The sequence below is a fragment of the Pan troglodytes genome, chromosome 1, assembly GCF_028858775.2.
Source record: "Pan troglodytes isolate AG18354 chromosome 1, NHGRI_mPanTro3-v2.0_pri, whole genome shotgun sequence".
Classification (NCBI taxonomy): Eukaryota; Metazoa; Chordata; class Mammalia; order Primates; family Hominidae; genus Pan; species Pan troglodytes.
The window spans coordinates 40,896,772-40,918,526 of NC_072398.2; the positions used below are offsets into that span (position 1 = coordinate 40,896,772).

A 21,755-nucleotide genomic window follows, 5' to 3' on the forward strand; every position below is an offset into this window, starting at 1 on the left:
TACTCCAAAGAACTAAGACCCAGGGACCCAGAAATATTTTGGTGGCCTTAGAGGGGAATAAGGATAAATGAAAGAAGCTGTGGTCCCAGAGCTTGATTTTAACATGACTCTGGAATAACATGGAAATCTCAGATCAAAAATTTGAGCTCTGATCCCAGAAAAGGGAGGAAGAAGGGGGCTATCACTCATTGAATAGCAGCTAGTCCTAAAGGCTAAGCTTGGCAATTTAAGTGTTATCTCACTTGCTCCTCACAATGACCCCATAAAGCAAGAGTTATCTTCCCCCTTTTACAGATTAAAAAACAAAGGCTCACAAAGACTAAGTAAGTTGCTCAGATCTCCACAGCTATAAGTGATAAAGCGGGGATTTGAATTTAGTTCAGCTGTATTACTTCTTAGTCCAGTCTCTCTCTATTGAGCCCTTCTGTTTCCAAGGAAAGCCATACACCAAGCTCTCACCATTTGAGCAAAAGTAAAGGTGCATCAGGTGTTTGGGAATATCTAACAATATATTGAAAAACAACTCGAGGAGGAAAGAAATTCCAGCCAATCCTAAGGGCTTAGGCTGAGAATAAATCTTTTTTTTTTTTTAATAGTTCTGGAGATACTAGAATCAATAAGACAGTAGCAAAACCTAGGATTACCAGGTTTTTGCTTCTGTCATCATTTCTCAAAAGCTGACTTGGGCTACGCCTGTGCCCAGACTCTGTGGCCTTACCAGCCCTGCAGAAAGTGGGAAAGAAATGGAAGCCATGAAATTAAGGACTTTTAGAGCTCAAAGGAAGCTTGACAATTACCTGTTCCAATACTTTACTTTACAGATGAGAAAACTGAGGCTGAGACATGGTACATGATATATCAAGGTCACACAGCTGGTTTCAGTAGAGAAAGGCCTAAAATCTGGATCACTTTCATCTTAGCCAGGGCAGTAGCTGCCTGTAGTGTAGGGCTGAGATGAGGAAGAGAAATACACAATGTAAAAAGTGTAGCTGATAACTCTGACCTGCCTTTCTAGGGAGCTAGAATTCCCGTGGTTGGCTCCAGTGGTGTGCTGGTAAATATTAAATAACTGGCTCTATGCAGGCAGGGGAGGGAGAGGAATGCTCTGGTTTGTAGCCTCTGCCAATTGCCATGGTATAAATACACCTATCCTGGCTGATTTCAAGCATCATGGGATGTCACTGAATGCACAGTTATTCCCTATCAGCTGGCTTCAGCACACCACAGCTTCACTCCCTTCCTGAGAAACTCATTCCTTCTGCTCTGTGGGGCTCAATATTATCCCGGGTTCAAAAGTCATCTTAACCTAAAAATGTGTTTTCTTTCCTGAAGAATATACACACACAAGTGCAGCACCATCATTCCTACCAGTAACAGGAGCAGCAGCTCTCTACAAAACACTGTGGAACCACAAAAAATGAGCCTCTGCTCCTTTTGGGACTGAGAAGAGAAAGGAACGGAAGTCCCTGGTTTTAAAAAAAAAATCATATGCCATAACTTATAAACCAATTATTCCAAAGAAATGAGGCTGTCAACGAGTGATGATGTGTCAGCCTGCTCTTCCCTGGTGAGGGTGAGAGGAGGCTGAAGGGAGCATGGGGGCAGGCTGTTCTGCTGCTTTCTATGATTTCTACGATAGCCATTTCCTTCCTCCTCTGGGATGCCTTCACAGACCCAGAAGGAACAGCTGCCACAGGATGCGGGGCTCTTTCTGGCCCAGAGCCTGCAGCCTTTGCCACAGGATTCCACATTGTGCCATTAACTGGGCCATGTCAGAGCACCCATTCTGACCCAGCCCCGTGCTGAGCACTGTGTACAGAATGCAAACCCCTCAGCAGCCCCTGCCTCAGGAAGCATTATGGTCTTTGTCTTTCATTCTTTTTTAGATGAAAGACCTAAGATCTTTCTTGAGATCTTAGAAATCGTCAATTTAACATTCCCTTTAAGAGCCCTACAAGAGGACCCTGCTTGTCCAAGTTTTCACAACCAGTTAGTGGCAGAACAGGGGGTAGGATCAAGATCTTCCTACTTTCTTTCCAGCAATTTTTTTTTTTTTTTTTTTTTTTTTTTTTTTTTTGGAGACGGAGTCTCGTTCTGTCGCCCAGGCTGGAGTGCAGTGGCGCAATCTCGGCTCACTGCAACCTCCGCCTCCTGGGTTCAGGCGATTCTCCCACCTCAGCCTCCCAAGTAGCTGGGACTACAGGCACACACCACCACGCCCGGCTAATTTTTTGTATTTTTAGTAGAGACAGGGTTTCACTATGTTGGCCAGAATGGTCTCGATCTCCTGACTTCGTGAACTGCCCGCCTTGGCCTCCCAAAGTGCTGGGATTACAGGCGTGAGCCACCGTGCCCGGCCACAATTTTTTTTTCACTTGCTCAAGGTGATCTTCTTTCAAACATGCTCCAGTCGCTGCTGACAGATACATTATGGAGCCACACCACCAGTCTCCTTAAAGGCTGGAAATATGAAGGACACCACCTCCAGAATTCTCTCTTAATTATATTTACCCAAACATTGTTGAAGATCTATAATGCACAATAGTGGAAAGAGTTGGACAACTTAACACAAATCTTTTGCATGCATTATTTCATTTGTTCCTTCACAATTCTATCAGAAAGGTAGGCAGGTATTATTCCAAAGGAAGAAACTGAGGCATAGGTAGATTAACTAACTTTTCCAAAGTATAAGGTACTATTCGATATTATTATGACACTTCTGATCTCTTTCCAGTACGGAAAGATAGTAGGGAGCTAGAATTCCCATGGTTGGCTCCAGTGACGTGCTGGTAAATATTGAACAACTGGATAGTTGAGTGGCCTAAAATTCCTTGCACCCAAAGGGAGACCCTACAGCCCAAGAAACAAACAAGAAACCCTTTCTGGGCTGGTAGAAATCCTGTAATGTTGCCTTTAGACTGATTATCCACTGAAGGAACTCTTGTCTGAAATAGAAAGATCCCACAGAATGCCATGGTCCTGAGGGACATTAAAATAAATAGAAAATGAGTTCAGGCACTTAGCTTTACAAATTGATCCTGGTTCTCCTGGCAGAAAGGTAGATACAGGTGACGCCAGCTGAGTGGAAGGTTGCTGCCTGTTCTTTCATCTGGCTTCATAAGAACCAACATGTAATTTGTGAGTGAGCTGGTGAGAAGTTTTTGTCTGCAGCTTGTATTAGGGCCCCTGAATTCCCATGTCTGCCTCTCTGAGGCCTGGTGTCCTAAGGCTGGAAGTTGGGGATATGGGTCGTGTAGAGACTTCACCATGCCTCCACTGCTACTCACCCCAATTCCTTCCCCTTCCCTCCAGCCTGTCCCCATCGATGATAACTTCTGTGGACTGGACATCAACCAGCCGCTGGGAGGCTCAACTCCAGTGGAGGGCCTGACCCTGTACACCACCAGCAGGGACCGCATGACCTCTGTGGCCTCCTACGTTTACAATGGCTACAGCGTGGTTTTTGTGGGGACTAAGAGTGGCAAGCTGAAAAAGGTAAGAGTCTATGAGTTCAGATGCTCCAATGCCATTCACCTCCTCAGCAAAGAGTCCCTCTTGGAAGGTAGCTATTGGTGGAGATTTAACTACAGGCAACTTTATTTTCTTGGGGAACAAAGGTGAAATGGGGAGGTAAGAAGGGGTTAATTTTGTGACTTAGCTTCTAGCTACTTCCTCCAGCCATCAGTCATTGGGTATGTAAGGAATGCAAGCATATTTCAATATTTCCCAAACTTTAAGAAAAAACTTTAAGAAGGTACATCTGCAAAAGCAAAAAAAAAAAAAAAAAAAAAAAAAAAAAAAAAAAAATTGCTCTTCATTCCCAAATCAAGCAAAACTAAGTTTTTGATTATGTACATTATAAATCTCCAAAATCGCAAATCCCTCCCTAGAACCTGTAAAGTTGATTATACTGGTCTTTGTTGAATTCAGAGAAGTTGGTTGAAGCAGATTACTGGTCCCAATTCTAAGACCTGGGGCAAACGGTGGGTGCTGCTCTCTGATGGTATATGATGCCTGAAGAAGACACCATTCTCCAGTCTTTCCTCTTCCTGCAATCACAGACTCTTCCCTTCCCAGCTCCCCACCCAGATGTAAGCTGCCAGGTGGAAGTAGACATTTTACCTTGCGCCTCCCAGGGTACTTCTGCCAGCTGGAGGGCACAGGCTGTCTGGGGATGGCAGCATGGGAGGCCTCTTGTGCAGCAGGCTGAAGCCAACAGCTTGTACAGGCTTGTCTAGTGCCCAGGGTGCAGAGAGGGCGCACAATCTGGTTCATTATGTGGGATTAGAGCAGCCACATTCTTTCCGGTCTCAGCTAATCCCTTTTCCCAAGCTTACCCTCCTGCCACCTTTCCCTGGTCCCAGCACCTGTGGATCAAGGAACATGCAAGACCTCACTGCATCTCACCCTTTGATGTTGACATCACCCTGGAGCTCTTTCCTCCTAATCCATTTAGAGCCTTGGGAGGGATGTTGTTTGGAAATGTGGAAGGAGGGTAACCTGGAGTGAGCCCAAGGAAGAATTTCTATGTTCTGCTTGTTCTGAATTACTGCCAGGGGAGGTGAGAAGAACTGGTCTGGGTTCACCTAGCAGTGCTAAACCCTCCAGGCTTCTTCTGGTTCTCATGATACCAAAGATATTTAACCATTTCCTCACTTGCTGTAGAGGTTCCTACATGTTCCTCTTCTGTGCCCTCCACTCTGCCTGGGACTAGGGACCCTAGATTGGCTTTTCGGCACATGGAAGAGAGAAAGAATGTGGTCCTTGCATTTGCTTTTCCAAAATGGGAAGGGAAGGAGTTGCTGTGTGAAATTCTGCTAAGATTTAAAAGTGGCTTCTACCAAGAAGCAATTCAGCTTGGAACCCTGAGGCCAGCTACTTCCCTGCTCAGCCAGGGTCACCACATCCAGTTGAGCAAATTGTGCCTGGCCTAGGAGGACTGTGTTAACGGGCCTAGTGGGAGTTGAAATCCAGCCTGAGCTCTCCCTGTCACATCATGTACCCTGTGGTATAAACATCTGCTCATGGGACTTCTCTTACTAAGTCATCTACCCATAGGGACCACCTTTTCCTAAATGGCACACAGGCTCTCTAAGGGCCAGCAGAAACCACACAGGCTAGTGTGAGCACCTTTCCACTACCTTCAGTCACTGCTCCAGGTCATGTGTGTCATTCTGTCTCCTTGATTCTCTTGAAAGTTCTGTGAAAGGCAGGGGTCATGCTTTTTGGACTGTTCCCTTCTTCCCCTTTAATCCTGTCACCAAGTGTTCACTCATGGGATAGGCTTCAAAACTGCTTTGAAAAATAGAACCATTCTTTAAGGAACCTTAGAGATTGCCTGGCCCAATACTCTCATTATTTGACAGGGAAACTGAGGTCCAGAGAAGAAAATTGACTTGCCCAAGCATAGAGATCTAGGACAAGTTGCTTCTTGCCTTGACACCCAATTTGGCACCATTTTTACTTAAAGAAGTAGCTCTAGAGCCCAGGGAGGGAGACTGAGAATGATCTTCAGGTCCAGGCTTGCTACAGAGGTCAGCTAGGGGCCAGTGCTTTCACTCTCTTCAGATCTAGATGTGAATTAAGGAATCAGTGTTTGCTGAATGGATGGATGAGAAGTGAAGAAAGGAAAAGGGACCCAACAAGATACAAAGGGACCTTGAGTTGACTTTCCCCATATCTCCATGCATCGTGCACAGCACACACTAGGGGCTGCTTGGCATCTATCCAAGTCACACACCTGAGTTGGCCAAGTTCTCCTGGCCTTATTGAAACCCTGACGGACAAGTTACTGTGGAGACCAGTCAGCAGGTTCAAGGGCAAAGCTGGGGGCGTGGTTACCCACAGCTTGTTCTGACCTGTGATTTGGCTGCTGCTTCTCACTCTTTGCTTGGCCTTTCTTTGGCGGTTTCTATGAGCTCATGACACCCCTCCTTCCTCCTCTGTGCAGCTCACCCTTCCTTCCCACCCACGCTGCTTTGAGGTACTTGACATTCATACCCAGGCCCCTGCTGGCCTCCCGTCTACCAGCTTACTTGCTCCCACCCCTCTCCAGAGAAATAACCCATGAAGAATTTATGGAATGTCCCCAGGAAACCCTACTATGGTCCAGGCCCCATAGCTCTTTCAACACAGGAAGGAAAATAAAGAAAAAAAATAGCTAAGAGTTTGGAAAGGGAAGGGAAGCCGGGTGCGTCAGAACTACTCACTTTTCCCGGCGTCTGTCAGGCTGTCCAGCCCTCATCTACTGTGGTCTGTAGGAACAGGATGTCCCTGTGTATGTAAGTTTAGAGGAAGCAGAGACTTGCTAGAAGTGATAGGACCACAGGGCGCTCTTATGTGCTGTGTCCACATAGCTGCTTATACACTGCTTTCTGCAAGATGCATAGAGAGCACCCTAGACAAGACCACTGCCTTCTGAGCTGCAAACATGTGGAAGGAACAGACAGAATAAGGTTAAGTCCCCAAAACCTGTATGTGAGGCCGGGCGCGGTGGCTCATGCCTATAATCCCAGCACTTTGGGAGGCCGAGGCAGGTGGATCACCTGAGGTCAGGAGTTCAAGACCAGCCCGGCCAACATGGTGAAACCCCGTCTCTACTAAAAATACAAAAATTAGCTAGGTGTGGTGGCACATGCCTGTAGTCCCAGCCACTTGGGAGGCTGAGGTGGGAGAATCGCTTGAACCCAGGAGGTGGAGGTTGCAGTGAGCCAAGATCATGCTACTGCACTCCAGCCTGGGCAACAGAGTGAGACTCCATCTCAAAAGCAAAACAAAACAAAGCAAAACAAAAACAAGAGTTTGAGACCAGCCTGACCAACATGGTTGAAACCCTGTCTCTACTAAAAATACAAAAATCAGCAGGGCATGGTGGCGTGCACCTGTAATCCCAGCTACTCAGGAGGCTGAGGCAGGAGAATTGCTTGAACCTGGGAGGTGGAGGTTGCAGTGAGCCCAGATCGCGCCACTAGCCTGGGCGACAGGGCAAGAGTCTGTCTCAAAAAAAAAAACAAAAACAAAAAAACCTATATGTGCAATGCTGCATAAGCTAAGGGTCAGTGCATTGCAGGTGATAAGAAGACATGCAAAGATTCACCATAAGAGTGGAACAATTCAAACAAAACAGCAACTATAGTGTGATCAATCTGCAAAGCTTTACTGAAAAGGAAGATTACCAGGGTCTGCTTATAGACTAGATGAGACAGAAGAACTGATGAACTGATGATTTGGGGGAGAGAAGGGCATTCTAGACCTTGGGTGCCACACTGAGAAGGTACAAAGCATATGCAATGAAGGTCCAACATTCAGAGAAGCTCAGAAGACTTGGACGGGTAAGAGGGGAGGGAGAGCCCTGTGAGGCTTTAAGCCCTAAGGAGATCAAGCGAAAAGGATCTTGGGATTTTAGTGAACCGTGAGGTTGACATGAGCCAACTCTGTGATATATTGCTTCAACAAAGTTAGTCTTCATCATGATAATAGAAGAACAGCTTCTATGTCACGAGACACAGTGACTCCACTTTACCTTGGAGATAACATCGCAAGAGGGTGTTAAGCAAACTCAAGTGCCAGATAAACAAGAGCTAGATGGATGTGGGAATCATGCTATGTGAAGGGAAAAAGAGTGAATAAAGCAGGACATAGAACAGCTGTCTTTACATAACATAATTTACTGAGCACTTATTATGTGTCACATGCTATTGAAGAGCTTTATATCTGTTAACTCATTTACTCTTTATATAACTCTATGAGGTAGGTGCTATTATCACCTCCATTTTAAAGATGAGGAAATGGAGGTCAAGAAGGGTTAAAAAATAATAATAAAGTCACACAGCAAATAAAATGGCAGAGCTAGGACTTGAACTGTGATTACCTGGTTTTACAATCTGCAGGCTTATCCATTAAGCTATGGAAGATGAATTAGGCTTATTCAGTGTGGCCCCAGAGGGCAGAATAGGGCCACTGGGTAGGCGTTACAGCAATGCAGCTTTCCCCTTCATATAAGGAAGACGTTTTTTACAGCCAGACTGTCCCGTGATGGAGAGAGCTGACTCAGGAAGGAATGAGGTCCTAGTCAGTGGAAATATGCAAGCAGAGACTGGATGGTCACCAACCATGGGTGCTGTCAAGGGGATTCCTGCATCAAATCTCAGATCTTCTCAGTGATGGTGCCACTGTTTCTCTGGCTCTGTCAGCAAAGCGTGCGATGAAAGAGGACAGGCTGAGGCAGAGAAGCGGAGCAGAAAAGGGAAGACCAAGGTCCCCTGGGTGTGGGCTTTGGAATGAGGCTGGTTTTGAGCCTGCTCTTAGTGTAGCAGAAAGCCCCTCAGGGTCAGGTAGGAGGGGCTTGGCACAGACAGGGCAAGGCATGGCCAGGATGATGAGGACAGGCGGGCCTAGGGCCAGATGTAGGGGAGGGAAAAGCAGGTTATCCTGGGGTCTGGGTCCAGTTCCTCATGACAGCATCCCTCCTGGTTAAGAATAGGCAGTGGGAGTCCAGATGATAGAGATTAAGTGCAAACACCAAAGCAGATGGAGATGGAGGAAGAGTGGCAACAGGAACTGGAAACTCATTTTACATGATTTTCCAGGTTTCAGGGCGGAGACAGGAGGCAAATCAAGCTCATGCTATGGTGCAAAAGAGGGAAGAAGTCAAGCTGAGCAAGTGAAAGATGCCAGGACAATGGAAGGAAGGACTATCTTGGGTTAGGGTGAAGTTCCTTTGGTTTCTTCCTTCCATTTGCAGCTGCTAAACTGCCGCCTCAACCCAGGTTTCACATCCCTGCAGGGCTCCTCACAGAAGCTTGGGGGTAGTGTTTTGCCGAGGCTCTCTAGCCTCTTAGTCCCAGGGACCTTAAACAGCAGCAGATGCTGCTGGCTCTCTTTTCCATCCCCACCAGAAACCTCTTCTGCTGCTCAAGCATTGTGACATGTCCTTTACCCTGTCCCTTCAACCACTATGCATGGCACCCTCCTAGACCCTACAGCATCTGGCAAGGGAGCAGCTGTTAAGGTGTCTACCTCCCTTGAGATTCACAGATCTTTGAGGGCAGGGACCTTCCTTTTCACATTCATCACGCCATCCCCACTGCCAGATACACATTAGGTGCTCATGAAAGTGATCTCAAATGTATCGGGTGCCTATTCTATGCCAGACATCTATTTGTACGAATTGAAATAGAATCAGACACCAACGGTGACTCCTGTTGATGTGGTTGGTTGCGAAGGAAGGAAGGTATGATGTGTTGGGTAGGTCAGTGAGGGGAGGAGGAGGGTTGGCGTGGCAGTGGCATGAGGAGTCAAGGAAACAGGACAACTTCTGGTGGGTAACAGGAAAGGAGTTTGTTTTCTGGTTAACAACATCTGGAAGAGGGTGGGGTGGTAATGTCAGAAATGTTGGCTGGAGGAAGGGGACAGCATTTACACTGTTGCCTGGAGGGCCCCAGAATAGTACAGACAGCCATCTGCTTCACCTGGATCAGATGCAGGCTTGTTCATAACAGGGGAAGCAGGCAAGAATGCCCAGGGAACCACTGCTTCCCCCACCAGTCTCTGTATGACTCTTGGGATGTTTTTGCAAATCCTCAGAGACTTTCCAAGCTCTGGGGAGGGCCCCGGCCTATTCTGGCACTACCTTCTTTCCCATTAGCTAATGGTGGCTGCTGAAATGCCTGTGAAATTCTTAGAGGAAAATTCTTTCTGCCTTTCCCTAAGGGACATACCAACCCAAGGTCTCCAGTCCCCAGCCCACAGGAAGCCCTGACGTCCCAATTCTATTCTTCTCTTTGTAATCGCACAAACGATTTACTAAGCAAAGCCAGGAAAACTGTGAGCTTCTTGCAGTAGCAGCTTAGGCATTGGAAAGAATCCATCAGGAGCACCAAAGTATTAACTCTCCTCAGCCCTGGGGTTATTACTCAGTTATTTGATAACACTGACTGTTTACAAGATACGTTTCCGTGGTTCTTTTCATCTTCCTCAAATTCTTCAACTGAGGGTGCTGATCACCCCTGCATCTTTACCCCATTTTACAGATGTAGGAAACTGAGCCGTAGCTATACTAAATGTCTTGCCCAAGGTTATATGCTCACCTCCACCCTCCAATGCCAATATTGACATTGGCATTTAGACTTTCTCCCCAAACACACTAACCTGTTACTTGGCTCCTCTCGTGGGGTGGAGTTGCCTTGGCGGACGGAAGGCCAAGTTGGATGAAAAGCTGAGAAACATGCCTTTCTCTCTGTGCCAGCCCCACCAAACAATAGCCACTCATTCCTCTGAGTGGAAATGATTCACTTGTCTCTCAGCATGAACCCTTGATTGAGTAAACAGCCGGAGCTGCAGGTCCACATCTAAGAGACTTAGTGGCTCTCCTGGGACCTGAGACCGCCCATCTGATACTCTAACTCGCCCAGGCGTCTCAGCAATGCTGGACACTGGGGTGGTGGGGAGTAGAGACCCTCTCCCCTTCCCCAGAGCCTGCATGGAAGGGGTGGGGTGGTGGTTCAGGGAGCTCACCACCGCATCCCTAGTAATGAGTTTGGCTCCCTGCCCGGGCTCCCGCCGCCAAGCTCGCTGTTTGTTTTGTTGTTCTATAGGCCTCTTGGGTCCCCAGAACTGGTCTTCTGAAAGCTGGGAAAGGCTGCATTTGGTTGGCACAAGAAAGGGGCATATTTACAGAATGTCCCACTCCCACCCTTCTTGACACACACACTCTGGCCAGCACATCTCCTTGCTTGACCATGGCAGGTGTAGACAGGGGATGTCGGCTCTGTCCAGATCCCCAGCAGACCCCAGGGAAGGAGGTCCTGATCTCCCAGAGTCATTCTGAAAGGGGAGAAACTAAAGACTCATTTATTTTTTGTACTTTTTGTGTAGTTTCTAATATACTTCAATCTTGGACAATTCTTGTATGAGGCCTCAGGCTGTGTATTCAGCTGGCTGTTTTGCAGTCTTAACGTTGAGCTCCTGCAGCTCGGGGCTTTATTGCAGAGCAGGTGAAACACAGAGAACTGTGTTTTGTGGATGGGTGGGATGGGCGTAATGATTCAAGCTCACAGAATCCAGGCGACCTAAATAGGCTATGCAAAATTTTCAAGAGGCCAAGGTGCTGGTGTTTACAGAGGTCTTATCTTTAGGAAAATACAGACCCTTTTACGCCATTAAGCCTTGCCTGTCTGTGGATTTTGTACATGGACCTGGATCTCTGAGTCGGAAGGGACTTACAAAGACCACCTGGTCCACTCTCCTGCCTTCGAGTAGGGACCAATTTGCATAACAAAGAGTATAGGGGCTTTGGAGAGATCCAGTCCTGACTCCATCCTACTAGCTGTGTGACCTCTGAGCTTTAATTTCCTCAATGTAAAATGAGGACAGTTCTGGTACCGGCATCATAAGATTACAATAAGGATTAAATGACATAATTCATTATTGAACTGATATTTATTGAATATGTACTGTGTGCCAGGAGCTTGGTATAAAGCAGTAGAAAATAAAACTGTCAAAAATGGCTGCCCTGGCCAGGTATGGTGGCTCACACCTGTAATCCCAGCACTTTAGGAGGCCGAGGCGGGCTGATCACCTGAGGTCAGGAGTTCGAGACCAGCCTGGCCAACATGATGAAACCCCATCTCTACTAAAAATACAAAAATTAGCCGGGCATGGTGGCATTGTGCCTGTAATCCCAGCTACTCAGGAGGCCAAGGTGGGGGAATTGCTTGAACCTAGGAGGCAGAGGTTGCAGTGAGCCGAGATTGCACCACTGCATTCCAGGCTGGGGGACACAGAGAGACTCCATCTCAAAAAGAAAAAAAAAAAAAAAAATTCTTGCCCTGATGGAAATTATCTGAATGTGGGAAGTCAGACAAACAAAGTAAGTAATCACTATATATATTATGTTTAGTGGGTGATAAGTGCTAAGGAAAAAATAGATCATAAAGAAATAATTCATGGAAGGGATGGAGTGCAGAGCTTGGGCACATGGGCATATGTGCATTTAAATATTACTACAATTGTGACTTAACTTGTGAACTTCGATTTTTTTTTCCTGTGGAGTGGGGTAGTAATAAGCACTTTGCATATTTGTTGTAAGGATTAAATAAAATCATGTGTAAAAAGTGCTTAATATGGTGCTTGGCATGCAAGTGCTTTCTATTATTACTGATATCTTTGAGGCTTCCCCAAAACCCCACTTCTTCCCTGGCTCCCTGGGGTAGTGAAGCTGTCAGATCAGGCTCCTTTTCAGTGACATGTTTGCAAGGTCAGATGGAGGAAGAGAATCCTGTCCCCTACTCCCAGCCCTGAGTCATGGGAAAAAAATACTTAGAAGACGGGACCAGCTGAGCCGAACTAATCTAATCCTGCTGGACTTTGGCATCCAGTTGCATTAGTCACCAGTGAGAGGTTTCCCAGTCTCATATCACCAAACAATATGTACTGACCCCCTCCCCAGGGTGGGGCTGAAGGAAGTGTCAGTTGCCCTGTTGTAGCTTCGCAGAATTAACTAAAACAGGCTCATTCTCCCCCTTTGCATGTCTCCACACCAACCACAATATCCTGTGCTGCACAACTCTGCCTTCGATGAATTATATGATCTGAGGGGACCTCAGTTTACTCATCTGGACCACCCATGCCTGCCTGGCAAGATTGCTATGCGTATCAGACATGGAGGATATATAATGTCTAACACAGATCTTGACATAGGAGATGCTTAATAAATGGCAGTCATTGCTGCCTACCACCTCTGTTGCTGCTAGAGTGACTCCTCCTACTAGTATTACTACTACCACTCCTGTACTATTACCATGTTTTTCTGCCACAGTCCCAAATTCTCTTTGATTCTATTAGTTCATTAGTCCCATATAATTTTCAGATGATCAAGAAGGATTGGAGGCCAGGCGCGGTTGTTCACGCCTGTAATCCCAGCACTTTGGGAGGCCGAGGCAGGCAGGTTGCCTGAGGTCAAGAGTTCAAGACCAGCCTGGCCAACATGGCGAAACCCCGTCTCTACTAAAAATACAAAAAAAAAAATTAGCTGGGCCTGGTGGCGGATGCCTGCAATCCCAGCTACTAAGGAGGCTGAGGCAGGAGGCAGGAGGCAGGAGAATCGCTTGAAGCCGGGAGGCGGAGGTTGCAGGGAGCCAAGATTGTACCAAGATTGTACTCTGTCTCCAAAAAAAGAAAAAAAAAAAAAAAAGAAGAAGAAGGATTGGGATATTTCACTGCTCTGTTGCAGATGGTGATTCTGAAATTCAGAGATTATGGACTTACTTGGGGTCAAGTTGTAAATCAAGGGAAGATGTGGAAATTGGAACCAGAACGACAAATACTTCAGGGTGGAGATGGGCCCAGCATATACCTAAGTCACTTGTGTAGCCCAAGATGATCAAGCTAAGAGCTTATGGCTACTTTAATGTCTCTTTCCTTCTTGCTAGCATGTGCCTCTCTGTCCAGGGAGGCAGGAAATACATGGAGATGAATGTGGTGAAAATGAATCTGGAGCTCTGGCCTTCTGAGTCTCTTCCTGTGGTTCTATTCTTCTCCTGGCCTCAGCCTCCAGAAAGGTTTCTAGGCTCCAAGGTGGGAAAGAAGTTCAGGAGCTGGTGCCGTTGGGTTGTCCCAATCAGCCATCCCCATCCTACCCTGTGTTCTGGTTTCTATGGCAAAGGCTGAGTGTCCCCCAGCTAATCTGGAAGGAGAAATGGCATCAACAGGCTTTAATAACAAATCTGGAATTCCCACACTTGACAATTGAGGGGAAGAGGCTGGGGAATTGGGGTTAAGGCCCCCAGGGGATAAGATTGACACTATCAAGCAAGATCAAGAGTGTTCCCTTAAATGTGTATCATAGATTTAGTAGCTGGAGGGGACCTTAGAAAACTGATCTGGTCTACTGACTTTAGACAAGTAAGATGCGTATTGTTCTATTTTATGAATGAGTTAGCTGAGGCCTAGAAAGGTGGAGTGATCTGCTGAAACTCACCCAGGTTCTTACCCACGGAGGCAAGACTGGAACCCAGGTTTTTGAATTCCAATTTTGGGGCCCTTCCCTATATCATTTTAAAGGACTTTTTTTTTCTTTTTTTTTTGAGACAGAGTCTCACTTTGTCACCAGGCTGGAGTGCAGTGGCGTGATCTCAGCTCACTGCATCCTCCAACTCCCTAGTTCAAGCGATTCTCCTGCCTCAGCTTCCCAAGTAGCTGGGATTACAGGCTCATGTCACCACGCCCAGTTAATTTTTGTATTTTTAGTAGAGACGGGGTTTCAACATGTTGGCCAGGATGGTCTCGATCTCCTGACCTTGTGATCCACCCACCTTGGCCCCCCAAAGTGCTGGGATTACAGGCGTGAGCCACTGCGCCCGGCCTAAAGAACATTCTTTCTGCACAAAACATCAGACTGACCTCGGCCTCTCTAGCATGCAGGCATTTCCTATGCAGAACTTAAAATTGATCTAGGGATTTTTTTCCCTGGAGCAAGAATCCAGCTGAGCTTCTTGTACCAGGCCTGACCATACAACCTTGATCTAGGGTGACCAGGATCCCTGAGCCCTCAGTCCACACGTCTCAGGGATCTTACCAGAACCTGCCCAGCAGGGAGGCCTACTTCACTTCTGGCCTCAGGGCTAAGAAGTTCTGACAAATCAGAAGAACACTGAATTGGGACCCTCAAGTCTTACACGTTAGTCTTCTCTCTAGGAATGCCACATTTTTGAATGGGGATAGGCGTAAAAGATCCACTATAAATTAAGCACTTACTATATGCTAAGCCCTGAGCTAAGTGTTTTGTTTTGTTTCAGTTAAGCCTCATCAACCCTTGCAAATTGTAAAAATCATTAGTCTTGTTTCCATTTTACATATAACAAGCTGAGGCTCAACAAAACTAAGTAACTTGGCAGAGTCACACTGCTACTAATTGGAGAGCTGGGATTTGAATCCAGAGCTCTCTGACTCCAGACCTGTGCTTTTAACCACTAGCTTTTTAGCATTCAATTGAACTTCTCTACGCTTCCATTTGTCCATGTGTAGACTACCACTTGCCTGACGGAGAGCTGCAAGAAGATGCACGTGAGAAGAGGGGAAGGGCTACCTCTTTGCACTCTTTTGAGTGAAGGTGCCCTGGAAACTCTGGACATGGCAGCTGTCACCTCGGCACACGCTGTCTTCCTTGTGTCCCTCTCCTCAGGCCTCCTCCTCCACCTTCCCATCCCTCTCGGCCTGGGTCACAATGCGCGGGGTGGCGGCCTTTTGTGCCACACACAGTCCCCAGCTGACTCCCCTTTCTCCAGGCATCATTGTTTGCTGTGAGCTTTCTGAAGGAGAGACAAAGGAGTGTTGCTGACAAGGCCAAAAGCTGCTGGGTAAAGCGTGGGGCCAGGGCCCATCACCCATGCATCCCTCAGAGCCCCCGGGCTCTTCTTCAAAGACATTGTCTGGGATCTTTTGTGTGCCAGTCATACCCATTCAGAGCTGGCCAGGCAAAGGTTTCAGTGGGGAGGAGGAGAACACTGAGAAATGGAGTCATTTTGATTTGGCAAAATTGGAAGAGACATTAATGCAATAGTTAACAGCAGACCACTGCTGGGGGGATGGGCCCAAATGCTTGTTCTCTGTTTATGGGGCTTATGCAATTCCATCAATATTGATGCCTGATGCCTTTGATTCTGACACTAATCATTGCTATGAATTAAATTTGCAGCCATATAATTAGGATTGCTATTAATAGGGCCCTGAGCTAAGCACTCCGATGTGGCGTGTCTTTTTCTTGATAGAAAATGGCATCCTTGGAACTCTGCTAATGGGGCGCACCTGGGATTTGCCAAGAATGATGTGAAAATTATACATTCTATATTTGTATTGGGCCTTTTACTGAAATACCAGCAAGTAAAGGTGAGGCTGGAGGAAGGGTTCTCTCCTACCCAGTGCTGTGGGCAGCAATTAGGTGTCTCTGCTGCTCTTTAAAGTCTTTAGGAAAGGATATGCCAGAGCCAATGTTGGTCGCTCATGGTCAAGCTTCAGACAGCTCGTAGCCAGGAAGTTCTGCTTTATGTCTAACCTAATGGGAGTCAGTTTAGGCTAAGACACTAGCCAACTAAGGGAAGAGGAATTTTCCTCATACCCTAAGCTTATTTGAAAGAGGCTGAGCCAAACTCCTACTGATGGGCCCAGTTGGGCCTCATTTCTAGGTGGATGATTGGGCAAGACCCCTACTGACAACTGATTCCAAGGGTCCCCATCCAGAGAGCTCCCTGGGCCACAGACAACCCGTTAATTTCACACACAAGGGTTAGCTCTCTTTCATGTTGAGATTCTTTTCCAGGTAAATTTGCAGCATATTTAGTCACGGGGAAACCCAGTCTCTTCCGGCAATTAGCCCCCAGTTCAGCTTTGGTGACTGTCAGTGCCCCATTCACCCTCAGCCTGAGTAATCACGTGTCATCATGCACAAGGGTTATCTAACCCTTTTCCATCAATGGCACATGTGGTGACCTCCCTTTATCAATTAGAATAATAACTTGTACCAGTTGGCACAAGGGATGCACTAGTCCCTGCTCTTTTGATCTTCAGACTGAAAATAATTTTTCTTCTAAACCATCACTTATTGATTTTTTTCTTTCATTGTTTTATATCATTGAGATAAGACAATGGTTTGAGTTCAAGTCCTAACTCTACTATTTACTAAGTACGTGACCTTGGCCAAGTTATTTAACTTCTCAGCAATTCAGAGTTGAGAGTTCTTGTCTTTAAAAAGGTCATAATAATACCTTCTTCAGAAGGATTATAATAAGGTTCAATAAGCATCTAAATCTCTTAGCACAGGTCTAGTACACCTAATAAGATTCCCTGCCTTCCCCTTTTTCTTTCACCTCACATATACCCAGATACAGAGGACAAAAGAGATAGCTTTCTTTTCCAACATCTACCCCGGCCCTTGCCACCCATTCTTCTGAATACCACTTTATTTTCCACCCATTCTCAGGGACAACACACATAAAATTAATTTCTCCAAAGCACATGGTGCAATGGAATCTGAATTCCACATGCCTTCAGTCTTTTTCTCCCCACCCACTGCAAGGGTGAACAGGAGCTTCTTGCCCCCATTGCCATAGTTTCTACTGTTTCTCTTTCTTCTCAGTTAACCCAGGGTCTTAGGTGGACTGAGTCCATTCTCCAATTCAATTCTCAGGACCCTACCACAAACTCACAGGTGTTCAGCACCTCCATGATAGGGAGAAAGGAGCAAGAGCATCTCAGCACCACCCAAAACCAAGGCTACTTGAACACAGGATTTGCATTCACTTCTGTCGTCTGCCCCACAAATACACTGTACATTTACCCACTCTGTGTAAGTGCATGCTTAAAGGCAAGTGTGTGGCTAGAAAGTAATTGGCTAATGGTCAATATTAGCAGAGAACATGGGTTTTTTTTTGTTTTTTGTTTTTTAACATAAAACCCTAGGAAACAGTGTGTTTGGTTGAGTCCTCAAGTACATGGACTTTTTATTAATTACCAAACAGGTATGTTACTTTTCATTCCTGAAGCTGGAAAGGGATGGGATTCCTGTTGGGTGATTGTTGGTGTTGGTGCTGTTTTGGCTCCTACTAAATAGAAAACATTAATCAGTTTCTTCAATATTGGAAATGTGCCTGATGTTGGGCAAGTTCATGGTTACTCGTAGGTGCATTCAGTCATATGCCCAACATAACTATACTCGCCCCCTTCAGTTATCTTGTCACTAGCAAGGTCTTGTATGGCACAACCAAACCCCAAAATTAGACTCCCCCATGAGGCCATATAATGTACCCACCACCTCCCTTGTACCTTCAGTCTTTCCCATAGTCTAATGGCTGCCCCTCTTGAAGCTGTAAAATGTTGGGTAATTTAAGTCTCAGACGGATTGGTGGTATCCCCAGAGGAATGGTCATAGACAGAGAAATGAAGGAAAAAATATGCCCAACCTACCCCCACCATCAAATCAAAGAAATAAAAAATCTGTCTCCTTGATGCCTCCCCAGTATTTATGTCTGAGCTCAGCAGACACCCCTGGGCTGCAGCCAGTCTGTGTATTAGCATTAGTCCATTACGCTTTTTATGATGCAAGTTGCCCACCCCTAACCCCCCCGCAAAAAACATTTTATGACTGTCCTTTTCATTTCTGGAAAAAGCTTCACAGAATGGCAGAAGCCTGAATCTCCCCACTCTTTGGGGAGCTATTTGTAGGCAGCCTGTCCCAGGCCATAAACAACGGGAGATAAACCACAGCCACCGGCAGTAAATGCAGCCAAGGCCATGGAGGTGCAAAAAGTAGGGGGTGGGATAAGCTTGGTGGAGTCTTGTACAAGCACAGTGCCTGGTGGGTCTGTGGGTCTACCCTACTCACAGGAGAGTCAAGAGATTGGGGCCAAAGTGGTTGCCACCCTCCCGGATCTCCACAAAAGCTAGAGGGAAATCTTACCACTGTCCCTCATGCCTGTCTTCCCTAGTGAAGCCATGCATCCCTTAACTGTGATCAGAACCTGTCAACTTTCCAATCAGAAGGAGAAGGTTAGCTTTGGCATCATTTTCTCCTGCTAGCTCATGCTGCTACCTAGATTACTACATGCCACTCATCTCCCACAGATGCTTCTAGATCTTGGAGCAACTTCTTGGAAGTTTCTCTGCCTTCTCCCACTCACTCTTCTTGTGACACCCACCCCTACCTCTTCCTGCTCCATTCTCTAATGCTCTTCTGCTCCCTTATTGTCAAGCTCGAGTCTTACCAATCCATCACCACTACTTCTGGCTTATTAAAACTTCAGCGTGGACTCTGGTGGCCATGGTGGTGATATGTATTTATACCACCTTTTGAGCTGTACCCACAAGCAAGTCACATAGGACACTGCAGGAAACAGCACCTTGAGCCAGCTTTGCTCCAGAAAAGGTGCCCTTGGGAAAAGAAAACCAAATTCTGAATGAATACTAGAACAGTGGAGATTTCTGATTCTTCCTTCACACACGAAACAGCATTCGAAAGCAAAGAAGGAGATGGAGGGGCTGGGAGGTGGAGAAGGACAGCAGCAAAGCCCTGAATAGTTAGTGCATGGCGGGGTTTTGTTTCTCATCTGCCCCATCTTGGTGGCAGGATGTATAGATAGGATGGAGGTAATGGTGTTCTTTTTCTTTTCCTTATTTGGTTTTGGACTCCACATCAAATGGAGACATGTAGATGAAAGTGGCGTGCATTTAAAATGTATGTACACATCAGACTGCTGGAGATAGTAGCTATTATACTGCATGTATGTTTTTTTTTCTTTTTCTTTTTTTTTTTTTTTTGCAGTAAGCTGCTAAATTATTTATTGGGCACTGGGCTTTAATCTCATAAACCTGCCTTCAGGCCTCAGGCACCGGCAGCCTAAGCACTGCATAAAACACATACATCGGGCGGGCTGCATGGAGCACTCCAGTGACTCTAGGTAGTGATTGTTCATTTTCACTCGGCCCTTTCCCCCAGATCAGCTCATTAACAGCAGGCAGAACCTATGAAGAGCCTTCTAGTTTTCCCATCACTGTGAACTTGGAAATTGATTTGCATCTAGTAGCAGACAGGGGCTCCCAACCTGAGCACAGAGTACCAGGGGAACTGTGGCAAGAGGCTGTTCTCACAGTCTCTTTCCTTGGCCGAGGGATAGGCCTAAAAAGATGGAGTAAACGACTCCAGGATTACAAACCATTGCTGGATTATACAGAGCTATGCGCCCTAAGCTATGAACCCCCTTAAGTTCCCACCCCCAGTACTCATAGGTGAATGATCCTGGACAAGTGTTTTTTATTTAAAAATAAAAAAAATTTTTTTAATAAAATTTTTAGTTATTTATTTTACATTTAAAAAGTTTTTTTAGAGACAGGTCCCACTCTGTCACCCCAGCTGCAGTACAGTTGTGCAATCATAGCTCACTACAGCCTCAATCTCTTGTGCTTAAGCAGTCCTCCTGCCTTGGCCTCCTAAAGTGCTGGGATTACAGGTGTGAGCGACTGTGACCAGCCCAGACAAATTTTTTATATTTTGGGCATGAATTTGCCTTTTCTAAGTGAAAGAGATCTTTATTATCCTCCCTGGTTCCAAGGCCTGAGAGCAACTCTCTTGGTATGAATCTCCTTGTCAGTCTCTTAAATGCTAAGATAATAATAACATTCTTAAACTTATTCATTGGTTTCAGTTATATAAAGAGCTTTCATAAATATATATATATTGCCCATTTTTATCTCATTTTGTAATCCTAACAGCCCCATGGGCTGCGATATTATGGGTGAAGAAACTGGCCAGAGTGGTCAAGTGATTTGTCATTATCACTCAGTAATGACACTGAGATTAGAACCTGGATGTCCATCCTTTGTCCACACTAATCATTGCCTAGATGTGTGAGCTAAGTAGCATTACACGAGTATGGAAACTGAGGCACAAATCATCTCTGGCACCAAGGGGCCCTAGGGCTATGAGGGAGTAATGTTAACACCAATGCCCTTGTCATGGAAATATGAGCCCAAAAAGGGTTGTGCTTTCCAAACCCTGGGCCTCTGCTGTCTTTGAGCAAATGAAGCAATGCCAGGACTGTCTGGGTTTCATCATTCACTGTGCTGCAGCAGCCAAAACCTTATGACCCTCCCTTACAAAATCAGTAAGAAGAGGATATTGCGGTAGTTGGATGCACAGCGTTTTCATCTATGTTCCAGGATTCAGGGGGTCTGTGATCTACCAGAAAAATATTTTACAAACATTTGTATATTTAGTTTCCTGTGTAGTGGGCCCATTGCTTACATTAGATTCTCAAAGTTGTCTATGACCCTAAAATATTAAGACCCTTTGTCTAATGGTTTTTTTTTTTCTTTTTCTTTTTCTTTTTCTTTTGAGACGGAGCTTTGCTCTTGTTGCCCAGGCTGGAATGCAATGGCGCAACCTCGGCTCACTGCACCCTCCACCTCCTGGGTTCAAGCGATTCTCCTGCTTCAGCCTCCTGAGTAGCTGGGACTACAGGCATGCATCACCATGCCTGGCTAATTTTTGTATTCTTAATAGAGACAGGGTTTCTCCATGTTGGCCAGGCTGGTCTTGAACTCCTGACCTTAAGTGATCTGCCCACCTTGGCCTCCCAAAGTGCTGGGATTACAGGCATGAGCCACTGCACCTGGCCTGTCTAATGGTTTTTAAAAAGTGTGCCTTTGAGTTCTAGGCCACTCCCAACTCCCAACTCCACCCTTCTTCAATCAAAGTATCTTACTTTCATCTATCTATTTCTTCTAGTAGGGTTAGGAGTATGGTTTTTTTGTTGTTTAAAAAAAAAGATTCAAATGGCAGATGATGACATTTTAGGTCTGTTTGATCATCACATGTTATGTACCCTGGGTAATAGGCATACCTGCACCACAGTCACCACCTGCCATATGTGTGCACGTGCACACACAAACACACACACCATCCCCAAACCCGGTGTCCATGGCAGCAGGACAAGACAACCCTGGAAGAATTCAGATCAGGGCCCAGAGGTGGGCCAGAGGAGCCAGTGGGCCCAGACCAGGAGAATGGATCAGAGCAGATGGAAAGAGTGGACTCGAAGGTTACACCTGGGAGACAAAGTCAGGGTCATGGTCTTTGTTGTGACACCAAATCAGGCAGCACGGGCTGAGAGAGGAGGCTGAAGAGGTAGCTCCAAATCAATATTGAGAGAACCAAATCAGGCCAGAAGGTAGGAGTCCCATCAGCTGGGTGGGTCTTACTCCCACCA

The 21,755-nt window shown here is 46.1% G+C and overlaps 1 protein-coding gene across 2 annotated transcripts in view; it reads left to right on the plus strand.

Moving 5' to 3' along the window:
• The window catches only part of PLXNA2 (plexin A2), a 242,733-nt gene that overhangs the window by 56,186 nt on the left and 164,792 nt on the right, over positions 1-21,755 (plus strand). For both annotated transcript variants that reach the window (XM_016937865.4, XM_003308723.6), the window contains exon 3: positions 3,313-3,495. In XM_016937865.4, coding sequence (XP_016793354.2) covers positions 3,313-3,495 — 183 coding nt within the window. The remainder of the gene's footprint in view (positions 1-3,312; positions 3,496-21,755) is intronic.